This window comes from Carcharhinus amblyrhynchos, chromosome 29 (assembly GCF_965287045.1).
Source record: "Carcharhinus amblyrhynchos chromosome 29, sCarAmb.v2.hapA, whole genome shotgun sequence".
Lineage (NCBI taxonomy): Eukaryota > Metazoa > Chordata > Chondrichthyes > Carcharhiniformes > Carcharhinidae > Carcharhinus > Carcharhinus amblyrhynchos.
Window position 1 is genome coordinate 12,378,788 of NC_137352.1, and position 18,881 is coordinate 12,397,668.

The window sequence follows — 18,881 nt, forward strand, 5'->3', positions numbered from 1 at the left end:
TTTCATATCAGTGTTGTTCCCTGCAATGTTATCCTGACAACAGAATTGTGAAAAATTGCTAGCTGTGCCACTGGGATCAGTAATTTAATAGTGTAGCTGTGGAGAGCCTGGGTAGTGATAACACCATAGAATTTTAACTGGACAGTGGTGGTATAAAAGTGATTACAATGGTGGCTACTTCTGTGGGTGCGTAGCAGCATTATGTCATGCCCGCTTTCGTGTTGGCTACTGAGTTTGTAGAGATAAATCGAAGTACCAAAATATCAGGTTCGTTGAGTTGAGACAACTGGGCAACAACAGGCTTTCCTATCCGCTTTGGTGTTTGTTCCATCATTTTTAATCGTGTGCCCCATTTTAAATTATGAAGAGAGATTGGATAGGCTTGGGTTGTTTTTGTTGGAACAGAGAAGACTGAGGGGTGACCTGACTGAGTTGTTCAAGGTTATGAGGGGCATGGACAGAGCGGATAGGGAATAACTGTTCCCCTTACTTGAAGGATCAGTTACAGCGTGACACAAGGTAAAAGTGAGGGGTGGGATGTTTAGGGGGGATTTCAGGAAAACGTTTTTTGCTCGGAGGGTGGTGATGGTCTGGAATGCACTGCCTGGGAGGGTGGTGGAGGTGGGATCCTCAACATCTTTTTGAAAAGTACCTGGATGCGCGGCATAACATCCAAGGCTATGGGCCAAGTGCTGGCAAGTGGGATTGAGTGGGAGGTCAGGGCATTTCATGCATCATGCAGACTTGATTGGCTGAAGGGCCTCTTCTGCACTTTAGTGTTCTGTGATACTGCCCCATATTGGGGCTATTCTCCATTGTAAAATAGTTAAAATTGTGAATTTAAAGAAAATCACTTCAATTTGTTTTTACATTTTATTATTAAGAATGAAAGTTGCTGCATTTTAAAAGATAATCAGAAGGTGAAGGGCACCACTCCGGTGACTTAAGCATAAAGTCAAGCTTGACATTTTAGTGCAACAACAGTGGGAGCATCACACCCTTGGAGATGGCATCTTTTGGGTAGCATGTTTAAGCAAGACACTGTCTCCCCTCTCAGGCAGAAGTGAAAGACTCCTTGGCACGGTAGTGATCAGGGCAATTCTCTCTGTATCTAGCCAACAAGAACTGATTATCTGTTTATTTTTGTGTGGGGGCTTGCCGTGTGCAAATTGGCTATTATTTTCTAATTTGAAAAAAACAGCTGTCTACATGCACAGGTCTTTAATGACATTCACTGCAGAACCAGAATTGAGATGTAGTCAGTGATCTAATTGTACAATAACCAACATTGTATTTGTTTGAAAATTGTTTGTTTTTGATGAATGGCGTCCAAGGTCATGTTACATGTTTAGGCATGATGTTCGATAATGATCGCCATCACAACGTGGGGGCACTTTTATTGACTTTGCTACAGATCAGATCACAAAAAGTTAGCTTTATTTAAAAGTAAAAGGACAGTAAAACGCAAACAACCTGTGTGGCAAACAACCCAGTGTGCCATGAGACGGGGTAGTGAGGTATTTAAGGAATGCATCTTCTTGGAGAATGGAATTAACCTATGATATTGGGCATAGCAAATAAAGTATCCAATCCTCATCACTCAGTAAGCCTATCAGTCATCAGCAACCAGCCCAAAATGTTATTAAAGATTTCAAGCAGTCCTTGTACCATTTTAAAGTTTGGAACTTTTATAGATTGCATACTAACTAGTGTGAGAAGTGTGAATGATGAGATCAGATCATTGCCAACAAGTTAAACATTAGTAGGCTCCTGTGCGGGAGAGTCAACAGTTTTCCCATAGAACGGCTAGTTTATATCTACCAGGATTGGTGGCAATTCTGAAGGAAAATGTCCAGTGATGATTTTAAACATAAAGGTGGCATTGTTTTGCAGAATTATTGTGTTCCTTTTTATTCTTGTGAATTAAAATGTATATGCATTTTTTCATAAGGTGGAAACAGACAAGGCAACAGTAGGCTTTGAGAGTCTGGAGGAATGCTATATGGCAAAAATCCTCCTGCCGGCCGGAACACGAGATGTGCCACTTGGTACGATCATCTGCATTACAGTTCAAAGGTGAATGCAAATAGTTTTCCACGACATAGAACTCTTCCTGTGTCAGTACATGATCTCTTTTATGCGATTTCTCTATTCAATAGATTATCTTTATGCATCATGTTTAAATCCACACTTGGTGGCTACTGTTGTGTTGCATATTGTTGCAAAGTTATAAAATCTGCTCTAAAGAGAGGTTGAACCCTGCCCCCCGCCACCCAAGAAGTAACACCTAATTGCTCAAAGAGGAGTAACCTGCGTCATAATCTGTAAAAGTGAGTGCAAAGTGGTGCGATCTGCGCTTCAGCGACTTTTAGTGGTTAAATCAAATTAACTCCCTGGCACTCTCTAAAATGAACAATTAACAATTTATTTACCTAACTAACAGTAACAAGTTAACTAAACTATTAAACCAAATAATACACGATTTTAATGCAATGCAGTTCCGATAAATACAATTCCCACTTTTTAACAAAAAAAGTCACTCTCTAAATTACAACCAGGTTTTGTGTCTTCTGGAATATTCTGGGCTTTCTCTGTTGATTCTTCTGCCCGAAACTTCTTTCTTCTCTGGTACCTTTGCAATTTAGATGGAGCTTTCCCTAAGATATAGATGAGGCTGTTACTCTGGCAAATGGCAGTTGCTCTCCCTCTTTTGCCCCCTTCCTTTTATACCTGTGATATCTTCCATGTGATAGCACAATTAGAACTGGAAGCATGAGGACTTGGCTATTCAGGACATTGCATTAAATCTCCCATTACTACTCTCAAAAATCCTCATTGTTTATGTTCTGTGAAATACCTTGGGGCATTTTATTACTTTAAAGATGCTCTGCAATGCGGTTTAAAATGTAGTAAACTTATTGCTTAGTTTGTGCTAGCAGAGAGATTGGACTGGAAACAGTACACCAAGTCTGCCTACTTCTGCAAAGCGGAAGTTAAATATTAGGACACACAGGAAGCTGCCCTGCATTCAGACTGTGGTCAAAGAATGTTGTCTGTCAGGTCTTTCAGTCATGCTTATCAAAATTGGGAATAAAGTAGGCAGACTTTGGTGTACTGTTTCCAGTCCAATCTCTCTGCTAGCACAAACTAAGCAATAAGTTTACTACATTTTAAACAGCTGACAGGCAAGATGGATAAACTTGAATAATAACCAAATTGTATAAAGCTGATTTGAAATATAATTTAGAAGCAGGACAAACACTTTACAGATATCCTTAACTGAGTTAGAACATTGTGCATAAAAAACATCTAAAATGGGGGCCTGTAATTTTGAGTATATAGAATTTTCACAGTTGGCCTACTCATTTACTCTATCTTACTCCATCATTAAATTTACAAAATTAAAGTTAAGTGGTTACGGTAACTTTCATTTTTGTTGACACCGTACAATTCTTGAACACGATTTCCCACATTTCTTTATCCTAAAGCATCCCCACAAAAAGGAAAAATGAAAAGCTGAGATTCATGCTAAGTTAACTAATCTCAGCTTAGCAACTGTTGAGTAGCTACAATCAGCCTCAGTGTAAACTGACGAGTAGAAGGAAAGAACTGCAGTTCCTGCTTCTAATAAGTAAGCAGTGACACCTGCTAGAAAGTTCATATATTTTTGTTGGATGAGAGGAGGACTGGATCCAAATCTTAGAGTGAGTCATAACTTCCCCAATTTAAAAGTTGGGAATGACCATCACCTTCAGCCCCTGCAAATTACAGGCCATATTCTGTGCTCTACCACATCCTGCCTTTCGTACATCTTTTCCACTGCCTTTGGTGACTGTGCTTGAACCACATTCTATTCTCTCCCTAAACCATACAGGTACCTCCCTCTCTGCTAAGACCTCTTGTAACACTACATTCTGTACTCTTTCGCTTCCTTTTTTATGAACGGTATGTTTTGCCTGTATAGTGTGCAAGTAACAACATTTTTCACTGTTAGTACATATGACGATAATAAATCAAATCAAATCCTGAAACCCCTTCTCCGACCAAGCTTGTTTACTGCTATTTGTAAATGTTACATTCTAGGTACTTTAAAGAGCAGATAACATCTTAAAAGGATCCATCTTCCTCAATTTAGACCTCGTACCATTCTCATTTGAAAAGATTGCTAGACAGTCTCCCGTAATTAAGAATTGATTCCTCCTGGTCACTCCAGCAAATCTCTCTTCCCTTGGCCGGGCATTCATTTTTCTTTTACTTCCGCGAAGTGCTTTGGGGTGATTTTCTTCTGTATTAAGATCATGACAATATATCGCTTTGTAGTAAATTTTTAAGAATGTGTATTTATATAATGTCTTTGCTGAAAAGAAGGCATGCTTTGTCTTGCCATCATCAGGGCAGAGTCGCAAGAATACCAAATCTGAAAGGAAACAACAGTTCATACTTAATGAAAAGAAGGTTCTGCTTTGTTGAAAAGTGAATTCTGATTGGTAGAGGCATTGCCAGGAAGAATGAAGCAGGGAACAGTTAACTGCCTGGCTTTTGTTTAAATTCCAACCAGGCATGTCGACTCTGGTCAAGGAGTTACCATGAGGAATGAACCAGGGAATGGATGTGTAGTTGACAAAAGTGCAAAGCGTGGACATGTTCTTCCTGTTTGCTAAGGAAGGACGGTGAGTGTGAATGTATGTAGCTTCTAGCACATGCAAGGGAGCCACGCTATGAGCTGTAATACTTTTCATGCTGTCAGGATGCCCTAAAGTGCTTCACAGCATTTTTAAGGTGTAGTGCCTATTTTGTGAATTTGGGATACATTGGTAGGCAAGGTGATCTTGATTGAGAGATAAATAATTGACCGGGACAGTGGGAGGACTCCCCTGCTATTCTTTGAATTGAACCGTTGGATTGTTCCTGCCCATCTGAGAGGACAGGGAATTCCTTGGTTTAATGCTGCAGCTGAAAGATGGCACCTCTAAGTACAGCACTCTCTCTCTACTACGCCGAAGAGTCAGCCTGGCTTTGGTGCTCAAGTCCTAGAGGGAAACTTGAACCAATACCTTGTGTAAGACTTTTGTCACTGAGTCTAGGTTGAAAGGCAAAGCTGTATGCTATGTTTTGGAGGTTGCCACGATGGCTTGGGACATGCTTGATCTCGGTGAATTGGAGGGAAAATTCCCAAAGTATCTTATCCTCCATTAGCCATTGGTAGTTTCCTTTAAACTTTTTTTCATGTGGTCATATGATGACGGAAGGGTCGATGTAAAAGGTGTGTCATGTGTGGATAGGATGGACTTGATTGTTTAGATTAGTCTGCACTGTCTGTACAATCCGTGTTGCTACTATATTATGCACAAAGCATAAACATCTTTCTCTGTTGTTTAGACCCGAGGATATTGAAGCTTTTAAGGATTACACTCCAGAAGCAGCAGCAGCAGCAGCTTCTGCCCCACCAGCTCCAGCCACTGCTCCAACCCCTTCCACACCTTCACCTCCACCCCAACCTCCAGGCAGTTCTTATCCTCCCCACATGAAGGTGAGCAAAAAAGAAAACGGAAATGTGAGCAGCTCTTCAAACTATCTTTGGTCACTTTGGACTCCTTGACTTTACTGTCCCGTGTGGCCTCATCAATTCCACCTTGTCAGTTGTGTGTGTTTGCCACTGCAAAACATTCCCCCAATTTTTTTACAATTGCACTTTTGAAATCCTAACCACTTGGCCTTTAGTGGCATGGGGCACAGTGGTTAGCACTGCTGCTTCACAGTGCCAGGGACCTGGATTTGGTTCCAGCCTTGGGTGACTGTGTGGAGTTTGCACGTTCTCTCCTTGTCAGTGTGGGTTTCCTCTGGTTGCTCCAGTTTCCCCTCACAGTCCAAAAATGTGCAGGTTAAGTTGATGGGCTATACCTGAAGTGTCGGGAGATTAGCAAGATAAATATGTAGGGTTACGGGATTAGGACCTGGCTGGGATTGTTGTTGGTACAAGCTTGATGGGCTGAATGGCCTCTTTCTGCACTGTAGTTATTCTATATTTCTGGAGGTACTGATCTGTCGTCAACAACACTCTGACCTTCACTTATGTCCTAGTCTCCATTAAACCCATCACTCATGTCAGAGTGTTGACATGCGTTTGACATGCTGATCACACTATCCTCCTCCCAATTCTCCTTTTCATTGTCCAGGTGGGTAGGATTGCATACCCAGTGTATCCTCTAGTGTCCCCCAAGGATCTACCCTTGGTCCCCTCCTATTCCCCATCTACATGTTGTTTCTCGATGACATCCAAAAAATACTTTGGTTCCTAGTGTACGGCGACACAGTAGCACAGTGGTTAGCACTCTGCTTCACAGCTCCAGGGACCTGGGTTCGATTCCCAGCTTGGGTCACTGTCTGTGTGGAGTTTGCATATTCTCCTTGTGTCTGCATGGGTTTCCTCTGGGTGCTCTGGTTTCCTCCCACAGTCCAAAGATGTGCGAGTTAGGTTGATTGATCATGGTAAAATTGCCCCTTAGTGTCCTGAGATGCTTAGGTTAGAGGGATTAATGGGTAAAGTATGTAGGGATATGGGGGGGTAGGGCCTGGGTGGGATTGTGGTCAGTGTAGACTCAATAGGCTGAATGGCCTCTTTCTGTATTATAAGGTTTCTGTATCTGCCCACTACCTTTCAATTCCTTTGCTACAGCTATATTGTCATCTGACATTCAATGTGCCGATATTCCCTCCCAACTAAGTGTTGGATGGACTGAAGTCCTTGTATTTGGGCCCCATCTTAAATGCTGTACCCTAACCACTGATTCCATCCCTTTCCCAGGCAACTGAACCAGTCTGGATGAACCAGACTGATCTTAACTGTCGTGCCCTATCTGACCTTAAAAGAAACATATGCTTATTTCCACCTCTAAAATGTCACCTGGCTCCACGCTTACCTCAGCTCACCTGCTGCTCTGCTGAAACCCTCCTTTTGTATCTTGGGACTTGAATATTAATGCACTTCCACATTCTATATTGTATAAACATGACCTCATCCAAAAATCTGCTGTCCATGTCTTAACTTGCACCAAGTTCTGTTTACCTATCATTCCTGTGCTGGCTGTTAGTTAACTAACAGCTTGATTTTAAAAAAAAATCCCATCCCTCTCTTCAAATTTGTCAATGGTCTCGCCTCCTTCCTCTCTCTAATCCTCTCCAGCCCAGTCACTCCCCAAGATGCCTGTAATTCTGGCTCATGATTTTAATTGCTTCACCATTAGTGACTGTGCCTTCAGCTGCGATGGCCCTGGAATTTCCTCATCTTTCTCTCCTCCTCTAAGATGCTTCATCAAACGTACCTCTGACTAAATCTTTTGATCACCTACAATAATATCTCCTGATGTAGGTCAGATTCTGTTTTATGACGCTCCTCTGCTGCACCAGAGATCTTTCACCACATTAAAGGCTCTATATAAATGAAGGTTGCTATTGGATTGTTTGAGGAACTAAGCATTTTTCTTAGTGACGGTTATGTTCATTGCAGACATTAAACAGCTTGTGAGTCGATGGCCTGGTTTTTAACATTCTTGGAACAAATGGGCCAATTTAGAAGCCAATTATTTGCATGCAAATTGCAAAATGTATTAATTTTTAACGGGGGATATGTATAAATTTATTAAAATGTTAGCAAAAAGTTAGGGGACTATTATACATAACACTTTAGAGCACTTCAGTGCATAGAACTTTTTGATTTATCCTGGTTGTAGCAGATTAATTGAATGCAAAATAACAAAGGGGACAAAATGTGTCATACTTCTGTACAAATGATTTAATTTTTACTTTATATAGCTTTTTTATCACTGTTGACTTTAGGATGTTGTAACTTTAAACTTAAAGTAACCTTTTTAGTCAGTTTTTAAAATGCCTTGGCTTCGTTTGACATTGAGCTGTGAAGCACTGCATTATGTCTGTTTGACGTCTGCATGTTCTCCCCATGTCTATGTGGGTTTCCTCCCACAGTCCAAAGGTGTGCAGGTTAGGTAGATTGGCCATGGTAAATTGCCCTTTCTGCCCCAAGGTGTGAAGGTTAGATGGATTATCCACAGCTAATGTATGGGGTTACGGGGACAGGGTGGACGTAAGAGCCTGGGTAAGGGTCTCTGTCATGAGAATCAGTGTAGACTCGATGGGCCGAATGGCCTTCTGCACTGTAGGGATTATGTGGTATTTGTGGTGATAAAGCCAGAATATGTCTATTTGCAGATTGCTTTGCCTGCTCTTTCTCCAACAATGACAGTGGGTACTATTCAACGATGGGAGAAGAAGGTTGGTGAGAAGCTGCGTGAAGGTGACCTTATAGCAGAGATTGAAACCGACAAAGCAACAATAGGTATGCATTGACTTGAGAGAAACGTTACATGTTTAGCTTGAGTGAAACATTATACATTAAGGGACAGTGAGGCCTAGTGGTATTATCATTAGCCAAATTTTTGGATTAATATTTTAATGTTCTGGGGACCTGGGTTCGAATCCCAACATGGCAGATGGTGGAATTTGATTCAATAAAAAATATCTGGAATTAAGAATCTACTGATGACCATGAAACCATTGTCAATTATCGGAAAAACCTATCTAGCTCACTAATGTCCTTTAGGGAAGGAAATCTGCCATCCTTACCTAGTCTGGCCTACACGTGACTCTAGAGCTACAGTAATATAGTTGACTTGGTCATGAGGAAAAGAGGCGTGTGTTAGGTCTAAGCAACTGGGAACGGAGAGAGCATTAGAGGAATACAGAGGGAGTAGGAGAGCTCAAACGGGGAGTTAGAAGGGCAAAAAGGGGGCATGAAATGGTCTTGGCAGACAGGATTAAGGAAAATCCAAAAGCATTTTACTCCTATGTTAGGAATAAAAGGGTGGTTAGAGGAAAAATTTGTCCTCTTAGGGACAGAGGAGGGGAACTATGCCTAGAGTCTGAGGGAATGGGGGAGATCCTGAATGAATACTTTGCGTCAGTATTCACGAAGGAGAGGGACCTGTTTTCAGGTACTGTCTTGGAAGTTGTAGACCTGTTAGAGGAAATATCTATTACGAGGGAGGAAATGTTAGGGTTTTTAGGTAGTATTAAAACTGAAATCTCCAGGGCCTGATGGCATTTGTTTTAGGCTGCTTAGGGAGACGAGGGATGAAATTGCTGGGCCTCTGACGCAAATCTTTGTCTCTTCGGACACAGGTGAGGAACCAGAGGACTGGAGGATAGCAAACGTGGTACCGTTGTTTAAAAAGGGTAGTAGGGATAACCCGGGTAATTATAGGCCGGTGAGTTTGACGTCAGTGGTAGGGAAATTGTTGGAAAGGATTCTTAGGGATAGGATGTATAAGCATTTAGACTGTGGCAATTTGATTAGTGATAGACAGCATGGATTTGTACAGGGGAGGTTGTGCCTTATGAATCTGGTAGAATTTTTTGAGGAGGTGACAAAAACAGTCGACGAAGGACGAGCCGTGGATGTCGTCTACATGGATTTCAGTAAGGCATTTGACAAAGTCCCTCGTGGTAGGTTGGTGGAAAAGGTTAAAGCTCAAGGGATACAAGGGCAGGTGTCTAGATGGATTGAGAACTGGCTTGGAAATACGAGACAGAGAGGAGTGGAAGGGTCCTTTTCTAGCTGGAGGTCTGTAACTAGTGGTGTGCCGCAGGGCTCAGTACTGGGACCTGTGTTATTTGTAACATACATAAATGACTTAGGAGAGGGAGTAAGTGGTGTGATCAGCAAGTTTGCAGATGATACGAAGATGGCTGGACTTGCTGATAGTGAGGAGCAGTGTCAGGCAATACAGCAGGATATAGATAGGCTGATATATTGGGCAGAGAAATGGCAGATGGAATTTAATCCAGAAAAATGCGAGGTGATGCATTTTGGAAGAAATAATGTAGGGGGGAGTTGCATGATAAATGGTAGGCCTATCAAGTGTATAGAAACAGAGGGGTGCAAGTACACAAGTCCTTGAAGGTGGCAGTACAGGTGGAGAAGGTGACGAAGAAGGCCTATGGTATGCTTGCCTTTATAGGGAGGGGTATAGAGTATAAAAACTGGCGTCTAATGTTGCAGTTGTATAAAATGTTGGTTCGCCCGCATTTGGAGTACTGCGTCCAGTTCTGGTCGCCTTTCCACCGGAAGGACGTGGAGACCCTGGAGAGAGTGCAGAGGAGGTTTACCAGGATGCTGCCTGGTATGGAAGGACTGAGCTATGAGGAAAGATTGGGCAAACTGGGGCTGTTCTCCTTAGAAAGGCGGAGAATGAGGGGAGATCTAATTGAGGTGTATAAGATTATGAAGGGTATAGAAAAAGTGAACAGTGGTAAGCTTTTTCCTAGGTTGGATACAATAATTACGAGGGGCCACGGGCTTAGGGTGAGGGGGGCGAGGTATAATTCGGATGTTAGAGGGAGGTTTTTCACACACTGGGTGGTGGGGGCCTGGAATGCACTGCCAAGTGGGGTGGAGAAGGCAGGCACGCTAGGGTTGTTTAAGGCTTACTTAGACAGGCACATGAGTGGACTACAAATGGAGGGATACAGGAGACTTTTCTAAATAGAGATCAAGAGCTTTGGGACGTCCCTGGGAATCAATTGATTCCTATGGACCTTCCAACATATTTCATGGCTCACTTGCTTTATTTCTGGGGTTTCCATAAATGTCTAAGTTTTGCACGTTTATTGATGTCTTTTCTTTTACTTCACAGGACATTCGGTCCGCCTTGTTGACCAACAAGAGGCATACATGCGGTGGGTCGTGCGAGGGCTGCTCTTGGATGTTGCTTCGAGAGTTGCCTAGTGCTTCACGTCGTTAGTATACGCTTAAACTGGACCATCTGACGGGCAGCATGACAGCTCAGTGACTATCACTGTTTGCTGTGCAGATACTTGGATTTGGGCCGGTGTCTGCGGGAGTTTGCACATTCTCCCTGGGATTGCGTGGGTTTCCTCCCACATCCCAAAAACGTGCTCTTAGGCTGATTGGTGTAACAAATTGTCCCTAAATTAGTCTTCCCTCAATCTTCCCCAATAGGTGTAGACAAAGATAATGGGTAGAGGAGGGCACTCAACTTTAAAATGGCGGCGTGGGCTCGTTGGGCCGAAGGGCCTGTTTCCCGTGCTGTGTTGTTCTTTGTTCTTTGTACATATGACTCAGAACTGCCTTCCAAAGATAACTAGGGATGGACAATAAATGCTGGCCTGCCAGCGGTATTCATGTCCCACAAATGAATTTTTTAAAAGTTATATTGTATATTTATGGATGTGGCTATAATTGGGAGATTTGACTTGTCTCTGTGCTCTGTGGCATGGTGGCACGATGGTTAGCACTGCTACCTCACAGTGTCAGGGACCCATGTTCAGTTGCTGGCTTAGATGTCTCTGGGTTTGCTCCAATTTCCTCCCACAGTCCAAAAATGTGTGGGCTAGTTGATTGGTCATGGTAAATTGCTCCTTAGTGTTGGGGGTTGTCAGGGGGAATATAGGGTAAATGTGTGGGGTTATGAGGATAGGCCCTGGCGAGATTGTTGTTGGTGCAGTCTCGATGGGCCAAACGGCCTCCTTCTGCATTGTAGGGATTTTATAGTTCTATGGACAGTGTAAAGATTGAGGAAGGCTTAGTGTAGGGTAACCTATGATATTAAACAAAATTGTAACATGATGTGGTTATTGATACTGACATTATTTAATGAAAATGTTTAAACATTTTCAAAATTGTGTTCAAAATATTTATGACAAAAATGTGATCAAATTAGTTCATGGTGTTTTCAGAAAATTAATTGAGAGATTTTCTTTGTTTTCTAAGTTTGGTGTGATTAGAATGCCCTAAGACCAATTGACCAACAAGGGTGACACCTCAGTAAAAAGTCAGCTGGAATAAGATTTATTACATTCTGTATGATGGACAATCCATTGTGTTTCTCTTAGGTTTTGAAATAATGGAAGAAGGTTATCTGGCCAAGATTCTAATTGCTGAAGGTACACGGGATGTTCCTCTTGGGACTTCACTGTGCATTATTGTAGAGAAGGAGTCGGACATTCCAGCATTTGCCGATTATGTGGAAACTGGAGTTGCTGATATTAAGCCACAACCTCCACCACCACCTCCAGTAAGAGATCATATTATACCTACAAATCTACAGGAGTACCACTTGGTGCTTCAAATCTTCTGAAGATATCGGTGTCCCTCCCCCCCACAACTTCAAAAATCCACGTTCAGTCATTGGTACCCACTAGGCATTGACATTGGTTTGTTTAAGTGCTTGCTGTTCGTGTGTGAATCTTGACTGCATCTGCCAGGCTTTTACACCACAGGTGAATTGGATAGCCAGTGTGGGCAGGGATTGTTGGTCTGGGATCAACAGTGTAAATCCAGATTAGTTTAGCCTTTCTCTGGCCAGGGTATTAAAACCAATTTCAACAACTCAAATGCCTGCTGAGACCAGTGCAGTAGTCCAAGGGTTACAAGGGGGCACAAGTTCAAGAAATGGGGGGAAAGGTTCAGTGCAGATGTGCAGGGAAAGTTTTTTTTTTATAGAGTGGTGGGGGCCTGGAATGCATTGCCAAGTGAGGTTGGTGAGGCAGTTACGTTAGCGACATTTAAGACTTATCTTGATAGGCATATGAACAAATGGGGGATAGAGGGATATATGTGGTTGGTCTGGATAGGACAAAGTGATCGGTGCAGGCTTGGAGGGTTGAAGGGCCTGTCCCTGTGCTGTACTGTTCTTAGTTTGTTCTTCTTGATTGTATGGCTTAGCTACTGGATGCGTAAGTTTGCTGAGCTTACCAGTACAGCATTTCAAATAATTTTTGTTACTGTTTCAAATCTGGATGCAGTCTTTCTTGTATTAGTGAGTCAAAGTGACATGCCTCCATTATTTAACATCTTGTATTAATGATTTTCTGTTCCAATGGAATGGGCATTTATTATAGCTGGAGGAGTTTCCTACTTGAAATTTGCCCTTTATGTTTTGGATCGAGGTTAATAATAGAGCATCAAAAACAAATGGTGTATTCATAAATTTAACTGGGGAAAAATGGAGATTTCAGCTGATTCCATAGGTATTTTTCCTGAATGAGCCATGTAGTAACCCGCTACCAGTAAGTCTTTTGTTTAAAGGGGTGATTATATAATTTGCTCAATCAGACTTCTGAAATTTGTTGTAGGCTGCACCCCTTGCACAACAGCCTGTGGCAGCATCAACTGTGTCTCCACCAGTCAAGGCTAGAGATCCCAAAGGTCGAGTATTTGCAAGCCCTTTGGCGAAAAAATTGGCAGCTGACAAGGGAATTGACCTCGCACAAATCAAAGGTAAGTTGCATTAAAATTGAAATGCAGCTACTTTCATTTAACTGCTATGGGGTTGGTGTGTTTGAAAATGTTAAAACTATTTAATGATCACAGCAGATTGTTTATCCCAAGGGCATTTTTTTGATTGCTTGACTGAGTTGGTAGGAGTTTTGTCCCAAAATCAGATGTTTGTAGTAGGTTCAGGACCCTCCTGAATTTGGCCTGCATCCTGCTGCACTGAGGTGCTGTACTGTGCTGTCAAAGTTCAACCTCACGGTTAAGATGTTGAGCCAAGGTTGCAACTGCCTGTTCATGTGGAAATAAAGGATTCTGCGGCACACTTCACAGAAACATGGGGAGCTCCCCCCAGCGATTCAGTCAGCAGTCCTCAGTCCTTGGCTAATATTCCCAAAATGAATTCATTTCGTTTGCTGTTTGTACCACCTGGTTTGTACCTCCCTGTGTGTAACATGTCCACTGTACCTGGCTGCACAAGAGTCGCTGTACTTCAAAGCAGTTAATTCTATGTGAGGTGTTTTTGGCACATTTGAGATGTATCTTTATTTTTGCAAGCATAAACATTTTAACATGGCTCCTTCTTTAAAATAAACTAGTCTTTGTTGCTTCAATACTACTCATCATTTTAGAACATAACTAGGAAAAGTGGTAGCGGGCTATGCTTTTGCAGTAGTAATGCACAGTTGAATATATTGCATCACATTTAAAATTAAGGATGAAGAAAAATTCAGTCATCTTTGGCATATAAAACATTGCCAGCCATCACTTGATGTTTGCGCTCTGAAGTTGATGGTTTTTTTTTTGACTTAGGTACTGGACCAGATGGTCAAATCAGGAAAAAAGACGTTGACTCGTTTGTGCCTTCGAAGGTAGCCCCAGTAAGTTTGTTTACAATGGCTCTTAATTAAGATTAAAATCTACTGATATGCAGGTCTGATACTGTATAGGCATAAAATATTTTACTGGCTGCAGTAATTGTTGGTAGAAATCTGCTAGAAGATTGCTCAGTATAATTCACATTGTGGAACTGTGCAGTTAAGACTTGAATACTCTGTACTGAATACAGAGACGCAGCACAGTGATTAGCACTGTTGCATCACTGTGCTGGGAACCCAGGTTCTATTCCGGCTTCGGATCACTGTCTGTGTGGAGTTTGCACTTTCTCCCCGTGTCGGTGTGGGTTTCCTCCGCTGCTCCGGTTCCTCCCGCAGTCCAAAGATGTGCCTTGCTAAATTGACCCTAGGTCAGCAGGATTAACAGGGTAAATGTGTGGAGTTACAGAAATAGGGCCTGGGTGGTTTTGTGGTCAGTGCAGATTTGATGGGCCAAATGGCCTCCTGTACTGTAGGGATTCTGTGATTCATGAATCTGTCACAGAAGAGTAAACTGATTTCACATCGCAAGGTAGAGGAGCTGTGAGATAATTTGTTATTGCAGTCCCCAATGATTCTCATTTCAGAGTAGTAAGTACACATTGGACTCAATTTCTGAGAGCTCATGATTAAATGGGAAGGGAAGTAAGTCATTTTCACCCCTCTAGTCTGCTCTGTCATTTAGTGAGATCATGCCTGATGTGAGGGAGAACTGGGGAGGGAATTTTGGAATTGTACAATTCTCTCATTTCCTATTCTGTTCTGGTGAGTCGATCTTTGTGCTGTGGATAAATGGATATTAAATTGCCTAGTGTTTGGTTATTGACTGATTCCAGAAAAGCAATCCTATCTATGTCAGCTAGAGAAATTTAAACAATATTTTACATTCAAATACAAAAATGGCATTTTAAAAATCTTAACGTTGTTTAGAATGGTCAGGGAGTAACTGTAACTTTCGAGGCATCATTGTTAAAATATTAAAGACTGCACAAAGGGAGAGATAAGGTGCTTTGACCTTCAACTCGTGAATTCTATTGATGATGGTGTTATGGTAGCTAACTGTAACCACGAGAAAAAAATATTGGTAACTAACTTCTGCCAAAGTTAGCTTGGTTAGCCAACAGGAAACAGGCATGAAGTGGTCATTGTCAGGTTGATAAAATGTAGGGAGTGGAGTGACATGCATTAGTGCTGAAGCCTCAACTATCTACAATCATTTTAATGACTTGAACGAAAGAACCAGATGTATGGTTGTTAAAGTTGTTGATTTAGGCAAAGATACGTAAGAGAGTAATTAGGAAGAGCACGTAAGTAGTCCGCAAAGGGATATTGACGGGCTGTGTGAGTATGTAAAACATTGGCAGATGGAGTATAATGTGGGCAAATGTAAAATGTGGAAAGAATAGGAATGCAATGTGACAACTTTATTGGATGTAATGTGACCAATGGGAACAAGATGCAAGGTCAGCTGACCCAGTAAACCATAGAACCAATTAGTGATGTAATAGTCAGCTGACTCACTATAAATAGGAACCTGTGTAGAATTGTGGGAAGCCCAGGGTGCGGCCCCAAGTTTGGAGTAATGATGTTTCTTTATTAAACCTTTTCTTTAACTTATAGTTTGGAGAAAGTTTTGGTGTATTTTCATATCTGCAATTTTGAAGAGTCCCTTCTGAGGAAATGTGCAGAACTTCCCAGTACAAAGGGATCTAGGTGTCCAGCTTCATGAGTCACAGGAATGATAATATGCAGAATTGTTGTTGTTTATGGGAAAGGGAATAGAATATAAAATTAGAGACGTTTTGCTGGAGTTGTATAGGGTATTGGTGAGATCACACTTGGAATACTGTGTACTGTTTTGGTCTCTGTACTTAAGGATATAATTGCATTAGAAGAGTGCAGAGAAGATTCACTTGACTTCCTCAAATGAAGGGGTAGTCTTATGAGGAGAAGCCTGTATCAATTGGACTTTAAAAGATTAAGAGGTGACCTTAATGAAATATCTTAAATCCTGAGGGGACTTGAAAGGGTGGATATTGAAAGGATCTCTCCTTTGATGGAGAGATAATAACTAGACACCAAGAGCTTTCTCATTTAGGACAGAGATGAAGGGAATTTTTTTTCTCAGTAGGGTCATTATTCTGAGGAACTTTTTCTCAGAGAATGGTTAAGGCAGGGCCATTGGATTTTTTTAAGGCTGAGTTAGATTCTTGATCGATAAGGGAGTCAAGGGTATGGGGGAGCGGGAGCTAAACAGGGAAGTAAAGGTCAAAGTCAGATTAGTCATGATACTAAATGTCAGATCAGGCTCAAGGGGCCAAGTTGCCTACTCCTTTGTAGCTATGAAATTTAGCATTCTTGCAGTAAATTCTAATAGGAGTTGAATAATGTTGAAAGTGGGACGACAGCATAGTGGTAGTGTCACTGACGTCGTAATCCAGCAACCTGGACGAATCCTGGCAAGACACAAGTTCAAATCCCACCAGAACAGCTTGTGGAATTTAACTAATGGGTAAATCTGGAACAAAATACTGATCTAATTAATGATGGTCATGAAACTACCGATTCTTATAAAAATCCATCTGGTTGTTAATATCCTTCAGGAAAGGAAATTTGCCATCCTAACCCAGTCTGACCTACATGTAACTCCAGACCCAAAGCAATGTTGTTGCTCCTTAACTGCCCTCTGGAATAGTACAACCCAACTGTTGCATCAAACCACTACAATAGCATTGTGGGTATACCCACACCATACAGATGACAGCAGTTCAAGAAGGGAGCTCATCAACACTTGACGGCAGTAAGAGATAGGCAAGAAATATTGGTCTTGTTAGCAATGCTCACATCCCAAGAATGAATACAATTTATAGATGCCCCTACCAACTTGTATTATAAATGCTACTGACTCATTTCCCATGAAGTTGCTCAGTGAGTGGTAGGATATGAGGCAAGTGTTATGCATAGAAATGAGTGATCAGAAGCAGGCAAGGTGTAGAATGGAGAAAGAATTTTGTAACCTGCTTAGAGACAATGGAATAAGCTTTCCATTGGCTGAATTTTTTCAGGAATTAATTCAAAAAACAGAATCAAAGTGTGACATGTAATGCATATGAATTATTGTATAAATTAAAGCCACCTTTTCTAGTGTGCATTGCTTTAACGTGCTTAACTCTGATTTGCCTGTTTTTGTTTTAGACTCCAACTCCATCTGCTCCTGCTGTAGCACCTCTACCTCCAGGAACATTCACAGATATCCCTCTTTCCAATATACGGAAGGCAAGATACTGTTGATGAATACTGATTGATTAGAAAGCTAGATGGACGCACCAGAGACAAATGTCTCTCCTTTGGTTTCCCATTCACTAACTCCTTCATTTATATTTTACCATTAGGTTATAGCTCAGCGTCTTATACAGTCCAAGCAGACCATCCCTCATTATTACCTATCTATAGATGTCAACATGGATAGGATTCTGGAGCTTAGGAAACAGTTGAATGAGGTATGTAGTGTAAATATTTTTGGAGTGTGTTCATTCTTAGTTTTCTTACTAATGTGGGTGGCACAGTGGTTAGCTGCTGCCTCACAGCATCAGGGATCCGGATTCAATTCTGGCTTGGGTCATCGGAGTCTGCCAATCCTCCCCATATCTGTTTCCTCTGGGTGCTCCAATTTCCTCCGACAATCCAAAAGACAAGCTGGTTAGGTGCATTGGCTGTGCTAAATTATCTCTCAATTTACCCAAACAGGTGCCAGAGTGTGGCAACTAGGGGATTTTCATAGTGCACTGTTAATGTAAGCCTACTTGCGACACTAGTAAATAAACTTTAAATTGCTCCTAGCCATAATAGCCTGTCATTTATAAGTGAGAGATAGGGGTAAAGGAGAGAGAAAATGATGTCCTGCTCAGGCCATTGCCAACATTGCAGTCTGAAGGAAAGGTTGAAATACCAATTGTTGCTGCCTTCCTCACTTCCTTCTACAGTGTAACTAAAATCATGATTACCACAAGTGGGATATTCGATCTGTTTCTTATTATGTGGTGCTGGTGTTCACTTTCAACATACGGATTGTTTTATTACATAAAGTAGTGAATAATTTAAACTTGCCAGTACAGCAGATACTAAGTCTCGTAATCTGCCTTTGGTCCGAACAAAAAATAGAAACATCAGTCAAAGCTGTCCCTTACAATAACATCATGACCTCTTCATCTCTTTCCTCCGGTGCTGTCACTCACTAACAACTTTGTAATTTCCCAGGAGAGGCAAAAAGAAGAACCCTGGCCCGGTTCAGGAATTTCTCTATGACTTGATTAAAATTCATTGTGGGAGACCACAGTGACTCTGGGGCATGTGACCCAATGCTTTTTGTATGCAATGAAAATGTCCTCAGTCACAAACTCATCCAGCTCTCTCTTCAATGTTTTCAGCACACTGCATATGAATTTGCAACTCTCACCAGAGGTTGCAAATTGCAGGAGGCTGCAAATACAGAGAGTCAGTGCAGACTCAATGGGCCGATTGGCGTCCTTCTGCACTGTGGGAATTCTGTGATTCTCTAAGATTGCTGACCTGTGAAAGGTGAAAAATCTGCTATCTGCTTCTATGATTATCATAACTCATATACATGCCTGCTATCTTCTACCTGTTTTGTTCACGTGGTTGGTTCACATGGAGAGTGTAGTCATATTGATACTTTA

The 18,881-nt window shown here is 41.7% G+C and overlaps 1 protein-coding gene across 2 annotated transcripts in view; it reads left to right on the forward strand.

Moving 5' to 3' along the window:
• The window catches only part of dlat (dihydrolipoamide S-acetyltransferase (E2 component of pyruvate dehydrogenase complex)), a 34,577-nt gene that overhangs the window by 9,320 nt on the left and 6,376 nt on the right, over positions 1 to 18,881 (forward strand). Inside the window, exons 3-10 of one of the 2 annotated variants that reach the window (XM_080214823.1) lie at positions 1,952 to 2,076; positions 5,380 to 5,530; positions 8,227 to 8,353; positions 11,929 to 12,110; positions 13,171 to 13,315; positions 14,123 to 14,190; positions 17,380 to 17,460; positions 17,577 to 17,684. In XM_080214823.1, coding sequence (XP_080070949.1) covers positions 1,952 to 2,076; positions 5,380 to 5,530; positions 8,227 to 8,353; positions 11,929 to 12,110; positions 13,171 to 13,315; positions 14,123 to 14,190; positions 17,380 to 17,460; positions 17,577 to 17,684 — 987 coding nt within the window. The remainder of the gene's footprint in view (positions 1 to 1,951; positions 2,077 to 5,379; positions 5,531 to 8,226; positions 8,354 to 11,928; positions 12,111 to 13,170; positions 13,316 to 14,122; positions 14,191 to 17,379; positions 17,461 to 17,576; positions 17,685 to 18,881) is intronic. The other variant, XM_080214824.1, reaches the window with a different exon arrangement.